Genomic DNA, 17,713 nt, shown 5'->3' with positions numbered 1-17,713 from the left:
GAAAAATCCTATCGCCATTAGCATAACAAAATTGGATACTTTTTTTTTTCATTTTTTTTTTCAAATTATATCGTTTTATAGATACACCTCTCCTGAATCGAACCACTTCGTCCGATTTCAAAAAGACTTTACAGGAAAAGCAAAACATTAGATTATGTTAGAGGAGTACATCGTAAAAGTAGCCACATAGCCATTTTCCGACCAACCACATGCATCACAAATAACGAAAAAACAGCTAAATGCAGCACTAACTTTTTACAAACTTCATCAGATGACACACCTAGGACATCATGTTACACAATGCATGCATTCTTTTGTTCGATAAAGTTCATATTTATATATAAAAACAGCATTTTACATCGGCACGTAACGTTGACTAACTATTTTCCCTCAAATGCATCCCGGGAAACTCAATTACTATTCGAAAACATTTTTAAAATGTAATATTGTCATTCTAAGATTTATAGATGAATATCTCTTGAAAGCACCTGTAATACCAGATTTAAAAATAACTTTACTGGGTAATCACACTTTGCGATAAAAGGGGATGCGATACTCAGAAAATTACCTAGTAAATACAGCTCTGCGCCATCTTGGAACAATCGCATATCACATCTAATCTTGTATACTATTGTCAATAATCCCTTACCTTTGGTTGTCTTCATCAGAAAGCACTTCCAGAAATCCCAGGTCCACAACAAATGTATTTTCGTTCGAAAAAGTCCATCCTTTATGTTCCATTAGCTTGTTGTTGTTAGTGCGTCTGAGGAGGACAGAAACTAGCTGTCTTTGGCTACACCATGGTGCTACCCTACAGAGTGCTGTTGAGGCTACTGTAGACCTTCATTGCAAAACAGTGTGTTTTAATCAATTATTTAGTGACGTGAATATATGTAGTATAGTTTTATCTAAAAAAGGATAACGTTTTTTTAATGTTTCACTTTTATTTTTATGAAATTCACTGAGAAGGATGGTTCTCCACTTCCTCCTCTGAAGAGCCTCCACTGACACACACACACACACACACACACACACACACACACACACACACACACACACACACACACACACACACACACACACACACACACACTGGGGACATTGGCCAGCACTAACTAACACAATTTGCCTCTTGCATTGGAACAGAAACATCCCTCTGTGCCCTGAGAATAACTAAATGTAGTCAATCTCATGAAAAGACCCAGACAGGCTGCACAGCAGGGTTTTTGCCTGTGTTTTTTTCCCTATCCAATACCCACTGTTAAACCACCATTGACTTAGCTGGAATGACATTATGAGTGATCTTTGATACCTGGAGGAACCCGGAGGCCGGTATTTGTTCTCATGACCCTGTTCTCACGGTTTCACTAGACTAGTGCCATATCTAATGCACTCTGAACTGTTCATGTAAAAAGTCCTTTATAAGTCACATTTTATTGATTCATTGATTTAACCCTGACTCCCTGTCCTCTGCTTTATACAATGTGATTTTTGATTGATTTACTGATTGATTCATTGATTAATTAACCCTCCGCCCCTCTCTGTCCTCCCCTCAGCCACCCTGTACACCTCCTGTATCGTATTGGGCATCTTCATCAACAGTAGTGTGCCCATCTTCTTTGAGCTCTTGATCGAGACTGTGTACCCCGTGCCCGAGGGCATCACCTGCGGGGTGGTCACCTTCCTCGGTAACCTGGTCACCGGCTGCCTCCTCTTCTTCCTCACCTTCTACACCACAGGTAAGACCGACAGGTCGATCACAGGTACAACATAAGATAGAGAGAGGAGACAGCCCTAGAGCAGTGGGTCAGATTCCAACCCAGATGAAGAGGTCCGATGTGCCATCCATCTCCACTGAGGATCATTTAAAGAAATAGATACAATAATTAGCTTTTGAGACCTTTTAAGTTATAACATGTATTTTGATTACAATTAAAAACACTGTTGTATCTCTCCCAGACTGGCATTCATTGTCTGAATCTTGCGGAACTTCATATGAAATATGTAAGCACAGCATATAACAGAAAGGACAGAATATCTCTTCCTGGTTGGAACAGAAGCAGGTCGGGATCCTGTAGTGGAGCCAAACCATCATACCTCCTCTCTGTGTGTTCATCCCAAATGGCACCCTATTTCCAGTGGGCCCTGGTCAAAAGTAGTGCACTATGGAGGGAATAGGGTGCCATTTGGGAAGAAACCTCTGTTTCCCTCCCCTTTTAGCTGAGCTCCTTTCTGTTTGCAGAGCTCCTCTGACTGATTAACCTTCACAGTAAGGTCAGACGCATCACAAAGCCAATCAGGTGGAATGATGAATAATGCTTAGAGAAACTTGACAGCATTCCCCTCTCAAACACTCTGGAGTAAATAGATAGAATGTACTGTATACATATTTATACAAACTGCATTACTATTCATGAGATTCACACACACACACACACACACACGCATGCACACAAACACATACTCACACAAACACACACACACTGGCAAGTCCCCCTGGTGGTAAGCTGTATGAACTGACAGATACAGCTGTTGCCTGACAACTACATTCTGTCTTGATCTACTAACTGGCTGGTCCCTCCGAGTACAGGTGGTGGATAGTCAGTCCTTTATTAGGGTGGCCACCTTGGACCAGAGGCTCTTTCTCCACTAACAAAGCTGACACCCAGACAGTGCATGTTCACCTATTTGACTGTGAGTGTTCCTGTTCCACCCAGCAACAAGCAGAAAGGGATTCAGGAGATTGGACAGGTCAGGCAGCAGAAGCAGAAGCCAGGTGCTGATGAATAAACATCAGTTTAGGGACCTTTAGACTGTGATTCTAATCACTAGCGATATGTGTAAAGTTTCCATAGACTGGCGCGAGCTAGTGATTAATCATGAATTACCCATCAGTATAGATATATGCTTCCCAAATTGTACACTATTCTCTTCATAGTGCAATACATTTGACCAGGGCCCATAGGGCTCTGGTCAAAGGTAGTGCACTATATTAGGGAATAGGGTGCAGTTTAAGACGCAGACACAGTGTCATGTGGACAGCCAGGTGGCGTCAGATAGAAATGTCTGTAGTGTAGGATCAGGAAACTGATACAGGCCTCATAAAGTATAAATTTTCCCCCTTCTAGTCGGTGGTGGTGAATGATAGCCTGCTGGATGTGTACAGAGGGGTCTGTTTGTGTACTGGAGACTGAAGCCCATGTGGTCAGAACTGAGAAGGGAACAGTGTTGGCAGCTTCCTCTCTCCCTCTGACACCAAGGAAGATTCAACTGAGATTAGAGAGCTTTGGCACAGCTTTAGCTTTTCAAATCTGACCTTGTTGCGGTCACAGACAGTGTGGTTTGTTACCCATTGGTCTCGCTCGCTCGCTCTCTCTCTCTTCTGTTCTGTTCTGAGTGATGCTCAGAGGCTATACCCAGCTGAGACTGGTCTGAGATCTGTAATTATGGCCCCAGACATCTTGAGTAGCACACTACTCGTGTGTGTTTTCCTGTGTGGACTGCACACTCCTAATGAATGCCAGCAGCTCAGCCCTTTATAAATAGAGCAGTTGGTGTTCCTCAGGGCTGAGTGTTAGGACCAAGTCATATGATATTTACATGTCTCTAGGAATGTAGAGCCCATTGGTTTAGATACTAGTTGAGATACTAATAACTACAGCTAAATCCAGCTAGTTCCTGTTGATCAATAATTGGGGATGAACTGAGGAGAATATTCCACCACAACTAACAGTATGATGGAACTCCAATATTTTCTCTCCTAACTGTAATTCATCCTTCATTCATTTCAGCCTATAATCATAATTGATGTGACAGATATGTTGGTGTGGAATTAAAGCTGAAGAATTCCATATAAATCTTAGCCTTTTCAAAATCCTCCCCACTCCCTCCTATATTTAAAATTGGCAACCTCAGTCTCAAAGATGTTCATTTATTTTTTGGCTACGTTTTTTTAAAGAAGTTATACATTTGTAAATGTATTAAATGTTTATTTTAATATCACCTTAGTGGGTCCCAACAGTCTTCTATCCAGCAGAGTATTTTGTCCAAAATGGCACCCTATTCCCTATGTAGTGCACTACTTTTGACCAGAGCCACTATATAGGAAATAGTGTACCATTTGGGAAGCAGCTGAGCCTAATCCCCAAGGTCACTTAACCACTGAGTCTGTCTGAAAACATGAATGGAGACAATACTGGCTACATGAATACATACTGCTACAGTTGTTGGTACTTTAGATTTCATCTGCTCGTTGTTTATGTGATTTAGCTATGGAGTGGTGGGTGGAATAGAAAGCAGGGAGCCGTATTGTTGAGCGTAGCATCAAACACTCCATCTATTTGGAGGAGTTAGGGGTTGTGTGGGGAAGGCGGCAATATCGGTTGCGTTTGTTGTCAAGACTTCAACATGGGAAACAGAAATAATTCACAGAGCTGAAATAATTGCCACTCTTCTGTTTTCATCAGAAACTTTTTTGTTGTAAACTTTGCCAAATTTGTCTGAAGTACAAAACTATGTGATTAATAATATGTTCTTTGGTGACATACAGTTGAAGTCGGAAGTTTACATACACCTTAGCCAAATACATTAAAACTCAGTTTTACACAATTCCTGACATTTAATCCTAGTAAAAATTCCCTATCCTAGGTCAGTTAGGATCACCACTTTATTTTAAGAATGTGAAATGTCAGAATAATAGTAGAGAATGATTTATTTCAGCTTTTATTTCTTTCGGCACATTCGCAGTGGGTCAGAAGTTTACATACACTCAATTAGTATTTGGTAGCATTGCCATTAAATTGTTTAACTTGGGTCAAACGTTTCGGGTAGCCTTCCACAGGCTTCCCACAATAAGTTGGGTGAATTTTGGCCCATTCCTCCTGACAGAGCTGGTGTAACTGAGTCCGGTTTATAGGCCTCCTTGCTCGCACATGCTTTTTCAGTTCTGCCCACACATTTTCTATAGGATTTGGGTCAGGGTTTTGTGATGGCCACTCCAATACCTTGACTTTGTTGTCCTTAAGCCATTTTGTCACAACTTTGGAAGTATGCTTGGGGTCATTGTCCATTTGGAAGACCCATTTGCGACCAATCTTTAACTTGAGATGTTGCTTCAATATATCCACATAATTTTCCTCCCTCATGATGCCATCTATTTTGTGAAGTGCACCAGTCCCTCCTGCAGCAAAGCACCCCCAAAACATGATGCTGCCAACCCCGTGCTTCACGGTTGGGATGGTGTTCTTCGGCTTGCAAGCCTCCCCATTTTTCCTCGAAACATAACGATGGTCATTATGGCCAAACAGTTCTATTTTTGTTTCATCAGACCAGAGGACATTTCTCCAAAAAGTATGATCTTTGTCCCCATGTGCAGTTGCAAACCATAGTCTGGATTTTTTATGGTGGTTTTGGAGCAGTGGCTTCTTCCTTGCTGAGCGGCCTTTCAGGTTATATCGATATAGGACTCGTTTTACTGTGTATATAGATACTTTTGTACCTGTTTCCTCCAGCATCTTCACAAGGTCCTTTGCCGTTGTTCTGGGATTGATTTGCACTTTTCGCACCAAAGTACATTAATCTCTAGGAGACAGAATATGTCTCCTTCCTGAGCGGTATGACGGCTGCGTGATCCCATGGTGTTTATACTTGCGTACTATTGTTTGTACAGATGAACCTGGTACCTTCACGTGTTTGGAAATTGCTCCCAAGGATGAACCAGACTTGTGGAGGTCTACCATTTTTTTTCTGAGGTCTTGGCTGATTTCTTTTGATTTTCCCATGATGTCAAGCAAAGAGGCACTGAGTTTGAAGGTAGGCCTTGAAATACATCCACAGGTACACCTCCAATTGACTCAAATGATGTCAATTAGCCTATCAGAACTTTCTAAAGCTATGACAACATTTTCTGGAATTTTCCAAGCTGTTTAAAGGCACAGTCAACTTAGTGTATGTAAACATCTGACCCACTGGAATTGTGATACAGTGATTTATAAGTGAAATAATCTGTTTGTAAACAATTGTTGGAACAATTAGTTGTCATGCACAAAGTAGATGTCCTAACCGACTTGCCAAAACTATAGTTTGTTAACAAGAAATTTGTGGAGTGGTTGAAAAACAAGTTTTAATGACTCCAACCTAAGTGTATGTAAACTTCCGACGTCAACTGTATCTGGAATCTTTAACCTTTTGTGAATGTTTTGGAGGCGTCGGAGACCATTGCTCCGTGTAGAGCCATGTTGATCCATAACAATTATTTTATTTTGCAGTTGCTCTTTTATTTCTGGGATGTTTTTGAATGATTGTGGTGGGAACAGTTGATACTATAATCAAACACCTATTTGAAATACACAGTCATATTAAATGACAAAACAGTCTCAATGTCTTCCCACCTAGTCTGAATATTCTGACAGTAATAGAAAGTAATTATTCTCATCTTGTTTCATTGAACTTTTAATGATTTCATTTCGATTAGTTAAGTCATATTTATATCGGACAAATGTCAGCCAGCTTCATTCCCCTTTCCCCTAAAATAAAGAACCGCTGAGGAAAGTGAGAACGGGAGGAATAAATCAGTCTGAAACGTGACGTCCATTTTAAACGCACCAGCATCACTGGCCACAATTAGGAATAATTGCGGCAGCAATAAGTGACTTCTGCTCGCGACTAAGCCTCTGTGCGTGTGTGTGTTTGCGTGCGTAAGTCTGTGGCGGCCATGAAATTTAGTCAACTATTGTCATGCAAATACATGCTTGTCTCACGATAAATGACTGTTAATTAACATTAACACGTTTAGCATCTCCAGGCCTCCACGCATAGAAGATGCGCACAATCTACATTTAAAAAAGTTAAATAAATCCATTAAATATACACCATCACAATAAATACATTTAATGTACACCATCACAATAAATACATTTAATATACACCAGCACAATAAATCCATTTAATATACACCATCACAATAAATACATTTCATGTACACCATCACAATAAATACATTATTTGTTTTAGGTTGGTCTAAAGAAAACATTATATGAAGAAAAATGGATTTCAGAAGAACAGAATATGCGTTGTCCTACTGTATGTTTTCTGGCTATGTGCCGTTCCATAGGCTGTAGGCATGTTCATTTAGCAGACAACATAAGCTTATAAGTCCCGTGCCATTATTTTATTTTATATTATATGATTTTATAGTAAGAAGAATATAATTGAACTTAGTTGAATACGACAAAGGATATTTTTCCCATTCCGGAGCAAGTGTGCATATGAAGTGGCTATGTTGAGCGTAAAAGTGATAATTTGAAACAGGTCCTATACACTAGATTTAGAGTTATTTGGAGACTTGAGTTGTGAAGGATACAAACCTTAGAATGTCTTAGAAATCAAAACATACAGTAAGTTTGGACACACCTACTCATTCAAGGGTTTTTCTTAATTTTTTACTATTATCTACATTGTAGAATAAATGGGAAGACATCAACACTATGAAATAACACATAAGGAAATCATGTAGTAACCAAAAAAGTGTTAAACAAATCAAAATATATTTGAAATTTGACATTCTTCAAAGTAGCCACCCTTTGCCTTGATGACAGCTTTGCACACTCTTGGCATTCTCTAAATAAATAAATAAATAAAAACCCTGGAATGAGTAGGTGTGTCCAAACTTTTGACTGGTGCTGTACATGGGCTGTACTAGGGGCTATTGATTTGAGAAAGTCACACAAAAAAACTTGCACTCCTTGCCTCAGACTACACACGCTGATCTCTCATCAAGCCATAATATTTTCACCCATAAGACTATTCTCAATTGAATTTGTCATTACTAATGATTATCGAATGAGCAGAAATAGGGGCAGGAACATGTCATCCGTATGCACTGGAATAGCGAATTGAGGCCATTTCCCCACAGTTTGTTTTTCAATCATGCCGGGTAGGCTACTCCTGTTTTATAGTGGAGCTTGTGCTTAATATGAGCAGCTGAGAAATAGATATAGTAGCAGCTGGGATCCTCTTTCTAGTGACAACCATCAAAACTCTGCTTTCACACAGGATTGCATAAAGAAATGTCTGAGCTTATAAGGATACGCATTTCACTACATGCATCAACCACTGTTTTAGGAGCATGCAGCCTCTCGCTGCGTGACAGGTGATATTCCGCCCAACCTCTGTATGCCATGGGCTCTCCAACCCTGTTCCTGCAGCTACCCAATGCTTCATTTGAGAAATCTGTTGTGGAATGTCAATCGTAACATGTTTTCACAACAAAACATATTTAATTAAACTGTTGACAGCCCCTCTCTCTGCGCGCTCAAGAAAGGAATGAAGGAGAGAGAGGAGGAGCTGGCAATGCATTCTGGTGAGATATTCTGTAGCTAAAGGTAATGTGTCAGCCTATTCATTAAAAATATCAAAAAAATCCCTGTTACTAGGCTAATCTAATACAGTGGGCCTCCCGAGTGGCTCTGCGGTCTAAGGCACTAGAGGCGTCACTAAAGACCCGGAGTGCTAGAGGCGTCACTAAAGACCCGGGTTCGATCCCAGGCTGTGTCGCAGCCGGCCGCGACCAGGAGACCCATGAGGCATTGCACAATTGGCCCAGCGTTGTCCAGGTTAGGGGAGGGTTTGGCCGGCCAGGATGTCCTTGTCCCATTGCGCTCTAGCAACTCCTTGTGGCGGGTCGGGCGCATGCACGCTGACTTCGGTTGGCAGCTGTACGGTGTTTCCTCCGACACATTGGTCCGGCTGGCTTCCGGGTTAAGCGAGCAGTGTGTCAAGAAGAAGTGCGGCTTGGCGGGGTCGTGTTTCAGAGGACTCTTGATCTTCACCTCTCCTGAGTCTGTACGGGAGTTGCAGTAATGGGACAAGACTGTAACTACCAATTGGATATCATGAAAAAGGGATAAAAAAATAAATACTATACAAATTCACTAATGGTAGGCTAACTCTATAAGCCTTCCTGCCCAATCAATGAACCAACAGCATCGTCTAGGCCTATACATTCTTTCCCAGACTAATGGATAAAGTTTGGAGTGTAACATAAGGTAACCAGTCCATCCAGTATGCATAATAATACAGTCCACACTCAAAGGCCATTACTAATTTAATTTGGAGCATAGACTATACCAACTATGTACCAAAGACATTTTGAATCAGTTATTTTTAGTAATATTTCTTTTTCCATGCGTAATATGCGGTAGACTACTAGGCTATGTATTGTATTAATCATTATTTTAATTCCATTATTTTTTTCGGGCTTGGGCTCATAAATGTGCCTTTTCTACTCAATTCGTCAGGAGCTGGGACTCCACAAGGTGTCGAAAGAGCTCCACAGGGATGCTGGCCCAAGTTGACTCCAATTCTTCCCATAGTTGTGTCAATAAGCTCTAATATGCATATGTGGTTTTAGTGTAATGTTTGAAACAACACCCACAATGACCATGTTTTCCACTCAGTTTCAACCTGTTTTCATTCTTCAAATCGATAGATGACTGAGGTGAGTTTTAAAAGCATGATACTGTTTTGATGATGTGTTTGTGATTTTTGATTGCATTTGCATCGATGTCAGAGTGGTTAGAGGGACAATGGACCCCTGGCTACCAGGCCATTAGGACCTGATGGAGGGACAATAGAGCCCTGAGTACCAGGCCATTAGCGACCAGACTGTCATTAGCGAGTTGGGTTCTACCAACACATGTCCAGAATGCATAAAAGGACATTACCGTGGCTCAACGGTCATGGAATTTTACTGTGGTCGTGACTCATGCCAGCCGGTGTGGCAGTAATACGTTCACCACAACGTGCATAGGGTGAGGTGTCAGAGCTAAATAGCCGTCTGTGTCTGGCCTTGACGCGCTCCCCCCAGGCCCCCGTGTCCCTGCTTTGTGTGCCAGCCTGTGGGTGTCTGCAGCTGTTTATGTTATTCCACTCCCTCCCGCTGGTGAGGGCTATTTCACAGCTTTTAGACCCTCACTTCTGAAATCGACAGACACAGACAGAAGGAGTAGAGAACACCTTCCTAATATTGAGTTGCAGCCCCCCTTTTGCCCTCAGAATGACCTCAATTCGTCAGGAGCTGGGACTCTGCAAGGTGTCGAAAGAGTTCCACAGGGATGCTGGCCCAAGTTGACTCCAATGCTTCCCATAGTTGTGTCAAACTGGCTGGATGCCCTTTGGGTGGTGGACCATTCTTGATACACACTGAAAACTGTTGAGCGTGAAAAACCCAGCAGTTCTTGACACAATCAAACTGGTGCACCTGGCACCTACTACCATACTCTGTTCAAAATCGTTTGTCTTGCCCATTCACCCTCTGAATGGCACACATACACAATCCATGTCTCAAGGCTTAAGCATCCTTCTTTAACCTGCTCCTCCCCTTCATCTACACTGATTTGAAGTAGATTTAACAGGTGACATCAATAAGGAATCAGACTGACCAGGTGAATCCAGGTGAAAGCTATGTCATGGAAAGAGCAGGTGTTCCTAATGTTTTGTACACTCCATGTAGAGCCAGAGGAAGAAGTGAAAACATCATTTAAATGGTCCTTTTTAACTGAGCACTGAGCTACTGGAGCTATGATAGCCTGGGTGGAATTGCATCGTCGTCTCAGATGCTCGTTATTACTGTTCAGAAAGGGAAATTATCTCCACTCCTATTCCCCTTTCATTTGCTGTTCAAGCAACTCCAAATAGTTTTGCTTTCTCTCTTACTTTCCACACACTGCAGCCCTGCTACTCCTCACTGATGATGTCACTGGGACCATTGGCTGCTCTCCGGCCGGTTAGCCACTTCTTTACCACCAAATACCTGACTGGATTACCTGAGAGATTTGGTTGGTTGGTGGGCATACATAGACACATTAGCATTCATTCAGACTCCACGCCAATTCACACATCTCTCCTCCCAACATCTCTCTTCCCTCTCTGTTCTCTCTGTCTTCATCTAAATGGATGAGTCTGTGGCAGGCAGGCTGTGGAGACAGAGCTGTCAGATAAACACAACTCCCTTAACTTCCTACACCACCAGGCAACAGGGTACTGAGCTAACCTGATTAATGATTGTGCTACTTCAGGATGAAACATCTTCCACCTCATCACTTCTCTTAGCTCTCTCTTTCCACTGAGCTCTGGACCCACAGATGTTCTCTCTCTCTGTCCACTGAGCTCTGGACCCACATATGTTCTCTCTCTCTCTGTACACTGAGCTCTGGACCCACAGATGTTCTCTCTCTCTCTGTCCACTGAGCTCTGGACCCACAGATGTTCTCTCTCTCTCTGTACACTGAGCTCTGGACCCACAGATGTTCTCTCTCTCTGTACACTGAGCTCTGGACCCACAGATGTTCTCTCTCTCTCTGTCCACTGAGCTCTGGACCCACAGATGTTCTCTCTCTCTCTGTACACTGAGCTCTGGACCCACAGATGTTCTCTCTCTCTGTACACTGAGCTCTGGACCCACAGATGTTCTCTCTCTCTCTGTCCACTGAGCTCTGGACCCACAGATGTTCTCTCTCTCTGTCCACTGAGCTCTGGACCCACAGATGTTCTCTCTCTCTCTTTGCTTTAGGAAGAGGCTCCAATGTTATTTTTCCCGGTAGTGGAGACACAAATGAAAGAATAAGCAAGAAAAAGTGTTCTTCCCCTTATCCCAAGGAGGAGCCTCCTCCTCTCTAACTCAGCCCTATGTCCCCTCCCCCTCTGGTGCTCTAAATGTTCTCTGGGTACCCCTGTAGGTGTAGGCAGTCACCATATGTGAAAGAATAAGCCAGAAAATGACAGCTTTGTTTATCCTGTGTGTGATGCACCCATGTCTCCTTCACCTTATCCTGGTGGAGTGCTGGATCCTTCCTGGCTGACTTACTCAGAGATTAGGTGGAGGGCCAAATCATAGAATTTACCCAAACAGGCCAAACAGCTGACCTAGCCTGATTCTCACTTTTTACCCATTGATTGAGCCGCTCACTTCAGGGGCAATTGATCAACTGCATTATTGGACCGGCCTTCTGAAATTGAAATGCTCTGCAGGGGGAATTAAGATGCAAACTCTGCTTAGTCGGGGCGGCAGGTAACCTAGTGGTTAGAGCGTTGGGCCAGTAACTGAAAGATTGCTGGATCAAATCCCCGAGCTGACAAGGTAAAAACCTGTCGTTTTGCCCCTGAACTATGCAGCTAACCCCAGTAGGCCATCATTGAAAATAAGAATTTGTTCTTAACTGACTTGCCTAGTTAAATAAAGGTTTGATAAAAATAAACATTTAGTCCCCAGGGGTCAGTGTGTTTTGATCTCATTTCTCTATATTTAGGACTGCTGGTTCCTGCTGGTCCTTTATCAGGGCTCATCTAGCTGCTGGAGGCCTTTCATCTCCCTTATCAGGCCGTGTGGTTCCCCTCTTAGTGATGGGGATGCTGGGCACCCCAATCCCTCTCTCTCTCACCCACACCTCTACATCATGTTAGAGGGCATGCCTAGTATTGTGCAGCTAACTATATCTGAGCGGGAGACCTATCGATTGTTTTCCTGGGGCAGTAACAGGAAGTAATGTGCGAGTCAAGATATATGCACTCTCCACCTGGCCTTCCATAACCTCTTCATTACAGGTCTGCTGAGCTCTACGCTAGGGCCACCTGAGCTTGAACAGGAAAACAGGGGGAAAAAGAAACTCTTTGAGGTTCAAGTTTAGGTCAATGCTGAAGAGGAAAATGTGCTATTACTTACATAACTTACAGTATTTAGATGCATGAAACAAAGTTCAGCTAATTCCTAAATCATTCACACTCTAGGTTATATTGTGTGATTAGGGCTTGTTTTGAGGTAATGGACATAAATAACTTCATCACATTATACTATTGTATGTCATTGGTTTCTGGCATCGGTTTATACACAGTAACGAAGTCAATACTTGAACTAAGTGATTGGTTGTTCTTGACATCTGTTATAAAGTCCATTTTGATGTTGATGAACAGTAGTGTACCAATGATGACTTGCCTGCAGTGTGTAGAGAGATACAGATGAGTGACCTTCAACAAAGTTTTACCAACAAATAATGTTCCTTTTCCCCCTCTTCTCTTCTCCCCGTCTCCTCAGAGTTGTCGTGGCTGAACTGGTGTCTGACGGGCTCCTGTGCCTTCAGCCTGGTCCTCATCCTCTTCTTCAGGGAATCCTACGACCGCCTCTACCTCGACGTCTTTGTCTCAGTCTGACAGACAACACACAAAAAAACTGAACCAAGAGGAAAACAAAGACTGGAACAGTGCTAAAAAACATTGCACAAAGAAGAGAAGAAGAAATAAGCGATATAGGAAGTCCAACCTAGCGCTCTTTTTTACCCTTTATTAATTTTAACTAACTGTAGTTGTAAATGTGTTATATGACGGTGGTCGTTGAGGTATTGTGATTTCCATGTAGCCAATGAGAAGAATTGAAGAGCCAACGGCCTCAGACAGTTAGTCATTAATGTTAACTGTAAGGGACTGTTTGGCCTGCTGGCCTGGTCCTCAGATGCAGCATCGTCTTTTTCATAGTGTAAAGTTCAAATTACAGTTGAACCGTTGTTTTTTTTACCCGGTCATGGCATGATGAGGGACTGTTGTTGTTTACAGAAGTAATGTCTAAAGAGGCACTCTGTGGCAGGTGACCTGTGACCTGGCTGTTCTCTGGTTTTAATTAGGAAGGAGAGGCCTGATTGGCTGAGGAGCTCTAGCAGCCAATCAACAGGCCCCACCATGCCCGTCTATTCTAACAAGGGACCGCATAGCGTTTTAGTGTCACTCATAATTGCTGGTTATGAATGGCAGGGGGGAAACTGTCAAACTGAGCTGTTCTGCAAATGACCTGTGTACCTGTCGTTTAATAGTGACATATGATCTCCCTTTTTTAAACCCCACCCTCTCTCTAAAGGAATATTATGCAAGACTGATAATGACAAACCCTTCCTCCCCTCCTGCATTTCTATATTTTTTTAAATCTCCCTATTGAATTGATTGGTCCCTGCCAGTGTCGTGGGCCGTGATTGAATGAGCCCCATTGAGTGTCTCTCTCGGCATGCAAAGTCGGAACTCTCTGTATTTCGAGGCTCTGCTGTGCAGGTCTCATGGTATAATGAGACGATCCGTTTTCATTAGCAGTTGATAATGAGGAAGTAGGAAGTAGCAGTTTCCCCATTGTGACCTTTCAGCTTTGTTAAAGAAACTGACTACAGGAGTCAGCCATTTTGTTTCCGAGTTGGTTATTATGCAGACATTTTAAAAGTTCTCAAATTTTATTTTCTTAGTTTTTAGTTTGTTATAATATGTGGGAGATTTTTTCCAATTTCAACTAGGCAATGCATTTTATTTTAATATATATTCCTCAGTAGACATGTCTGTTATTATTCCAGATATTTATTTATTGACGGATCAGAACACTAACACAGTTGATAACAGTAACAGAGAGAAATACAGAGACTCTATAATGAAATATGGGAATACTGCTTTCTGTTGCCCAGCTGAGACGTGGCTGATTCTGTATGGAAATGTGGTAATGGAGCCACATAACATATCCAGGGAGCTGGTCTACATGTAATGCACAACGTTCACCAGCAGGGAGCGCTGTGCTGAGGACACTGACAAAATAGGGAGTGGTTCTGTTAGCAGCTCTTTCCCTGGCATGCATGGAGTTGGTGGTGATGCTTCCCACCAAAGACAAAACAGACGCTTAACAGACGTTCAGAAAACTGACATCCAACAGAAAAGACAGGAACAACACGGAACAAACTCGGCACAGAGTGTGGAGTGGCAGGTCTAGCACACCCCCTGACCTTGTCACCTAATCACTCATCCGCAAGGTGCGACTGGGAACTGACAACCTATATACAAGGGGTTGTCAGTTCCCAGTCACTCAGCTGTACGGCAGAGAAACTGTCTGTGGAAAAAGTTTTCTGTTTTCTTTGGGGTATAATGTATGTCCTAAAAAGCTTGCCTGTCCTTTACTCCTTGTTTTACATTTTTACACTCTGTGTAGAGAAGGGTTATTTTTCTTGTTACCATAGTGATAGAACACTTTGTTTTATCTCTATGCTCTTTACCTTCAATACCTTGTGACATGTTGCCTTAATTACCTGTGATCTGTGCATTCTGTCCCCACCCACACTGTGTCGATGATGTAGTCTGTATGTGTACAGTAGTGAAACACGTTTACATTACACTGCTAATCATGAGTTCCTGGGTTGGGGGTATAGATGTTCTTATCCTTGTTCTGTGAAACCAAAAACTAATGTATGTGAGATTTTAAGCACCTTATTAAAAATACATTTTGAAAAAATATATCCACTTTTCTCCTCCCCTTAATTTTCAGTTTCACAATTAACTGTAGACCTGGATGTTTTGAAAGTAAAAAAAAAAAAGTACAGGATAATATTTCTCAATACTGTAGTTATGGAGGAACATACATGCTATGTTATTCTGGTTGTTCTGGCAGGGCTGTAACATTCTCACACATATCCCTGTATCTACTGTGTGTAAAGCACAGTCCAGTGCTCTGAGGACATTTCACTTTTCCTACCAGGAAATGTTAGCTCCCATTTCCAGTTAATGAAACAAATCAACATACATTACCTCAGTGTTGTAAAGTCCATAAAGACCCCTATACCCCCTAGAACAGTGTTTCCCATGTCCAGTACCTCAGTAAATGTTTTTGTTGTGGCCCGGACAAGCACTAGTCTCATGGTTTGGATAAGCATTTGTTTGGGTGTGCCTTAGCCTGGATCCGAACACGGCATACACAACGTTCATGACCCAGGGGATGAACTGGAATGTAATAGTACTCCAGCATTCGTCCAAAAACCAAAACGTGCACCGGTCGGGGATAGAGTTTGGGAAACCCTGCTCTGTCAGTAATATGCACAAGTATTTCGCTTTCAGGGTAGTTGGATTGCAGTTCATTGCAGCAGTGCAGAGAGTAAGACTAGTCTTCTACTGTAGTGTAGTGTAGTTAGCTCAGAAGCAGAGCACTTAAGGGCTCTATTCAATCCGCATTGCAGAAGTTCATTTAGCGGAGACTGCATTCACGGTAAACGCTGCATATGTCGGCTCATTCGGAAATGACCTTTACATTTCTATCACAGAATCTGTAACGCTTCATCTTGACAGATTGAATAGAGCCCTAACTCTACTTACTTCTAAGTGGAAAGTTGATAAAAATAGAGCCACCATGTTTTCTTGTCAGAGAGTGATAGGCAATGATACATACACTTTCAATTGTTCAGGATAACAAAACAACAATTGGCCTGTTTAACTGCTTTCAAAAGCAGTCAACAATTTCTTCCACTTGTTATGAATCCAGCCTTCGCCACCACAGATAGACTTGTCTTTGACACACACATTTGTCTTTGTCATTGACGGCAGGTCTCTTGGGAACAGAGCAGCCTGTTGGAAACAATAGTTTTCATTTTCTGACAAGCAATTTAGTGATTTTCTGTTTGGCTTTGTTCTCTCTGTCTGTCTTTTGTTTCCGCCGTTGTTGTTCCGCTGTCTGTCGTAGACTATGAGACTGAATGGATGCTGGTAGAAAATAGGCCTCCCTGTCTCTCCAGGTGACATTTTTATATTTTCCATTCCAACTGCCACTCTTTACATCTCCATGCTGGGTTCCTTTTAAATTGGTTGTTTTTTCCCAGGTTTTATGAAGAAGACCGCTTTGCTTCCCTCCATTCTTGGCAGGCAGGCAAGTCTCCTGTGCCTCAGTCTTCTTGGGACTTCCTTTGCTATGTGTCCTAACTGAAAACCCTGGATTATGAAAAACTGTCTGCACTTTCAAATGGTTCCTTTTTTTAAATAGTCTTATCTTATACATACTGTATTACTGGGCTGTAGTGTTGATTAGGAGGGATAGGTTTAGGGGCTGGAACTATGAGCTGCATGACAGCTGGATCCTAGTTGGAATATCCATCATGAGTGACTTAGAGGTGTACGCATGCACAAACACAAATGCACACACACACCACACTCTTAAAAACAAAGATGCTAGTTGGAACCAAATAAGGTTCTTGAGAGCGATGCCATAGGGGGGCCATTTTAGTGTCCCTGAAGAACCATAAGAGGGATGGTTCTTTGAAAGACCATACAAAAATCCAAAACCAGAAACGTTTCGGCCCTCCAGGACCGGAATTGAATAGCCCTGCTATAGGACTGTGTTGCCCAACCCTGGTCCACCAGTACCCCCAACAGAACACATTTTCATTGTACCCGTGGACAAACACACTCAGCTTATTGAGGGCTTGATGATTAGTTGACATGTTGAATCAGGTGTGCTTGTCCAGGGTTACAATAAAATGTGTACTGTTGGTGGTACTGGAGGACCAGGGTTGGGAAACACTGCTATAGGCTTTTAAGCCTTATTTGCATATTGCCCAGGGTGCTTTTCGAGTGAATTTTTGAGTTGCCAGTAACAACCATGACTGTGTTTGCTAGTAACAGAGACATGATTGCTGCATTCATTCATTTTTAGTCTTGTTTAATAGTCAAAATCATGTTTTGATGAAACCAGATCAAAGTAAAAAAAAATGTCTGATGATTCTACATTGATAAAGTTTGATCATAGTTACTGGTCCCCTTCCCCATGTCAAACAAATGGATTCAGGAGTTGGGATTATTAAGGGGACAGGGTGACATCCCCTTAACACTAATTTTAATACACCAATCTGATATTCTCTTAACTAATTTAAATAAGTATGAC

General features: G+C 42.2%; 1 protein-coding gene across 1 annotated transcript in view; it reads left to right on the top strand.

The window, feature by feature from the left end:
- Nucleotides 1–15,303, top strand: part of slc49a4 (solute carrier family 49 member 4) — a 76,070-nt gene extending 60,767 nt beyond the window's left edge. The window contains exons 8-9 of the mRNA XM_029702390.1: nt 1,557–1,739; nt 13,088–15,303. Coding sequence (XP_029558250.1) covers nt 1,557–1,739; nt 13,088–13,203 — 299 coding nt within the window. The 3' untranslated portion in view covers nt 13,204–15,303. The remainder of the gene's footprint in view (nt 1–1,556; nt 1,740–13,087) is intronic.
- The last annotated feature ends 2,410 nt before the right edge of the window (nt 15,304–17,713 follow it).

This window comes from Salmo trutta, chromosome 20 (assembly GCF_901001165.1).
Source record: "Salmo trutta chromosome 20, fSalTru1.1, whole genome shotgun sequence".
NCBI classification, from domain to species: domain Eukaryota; kingdom Metazoa; phylum Chordata; class Actinopteri; order Salmoniformes; family Salmonidae; genus Salmo; species Salmo trutta.
This window is presented reverse-complemented; position numbering and strand designations above follow the sequence as displayed.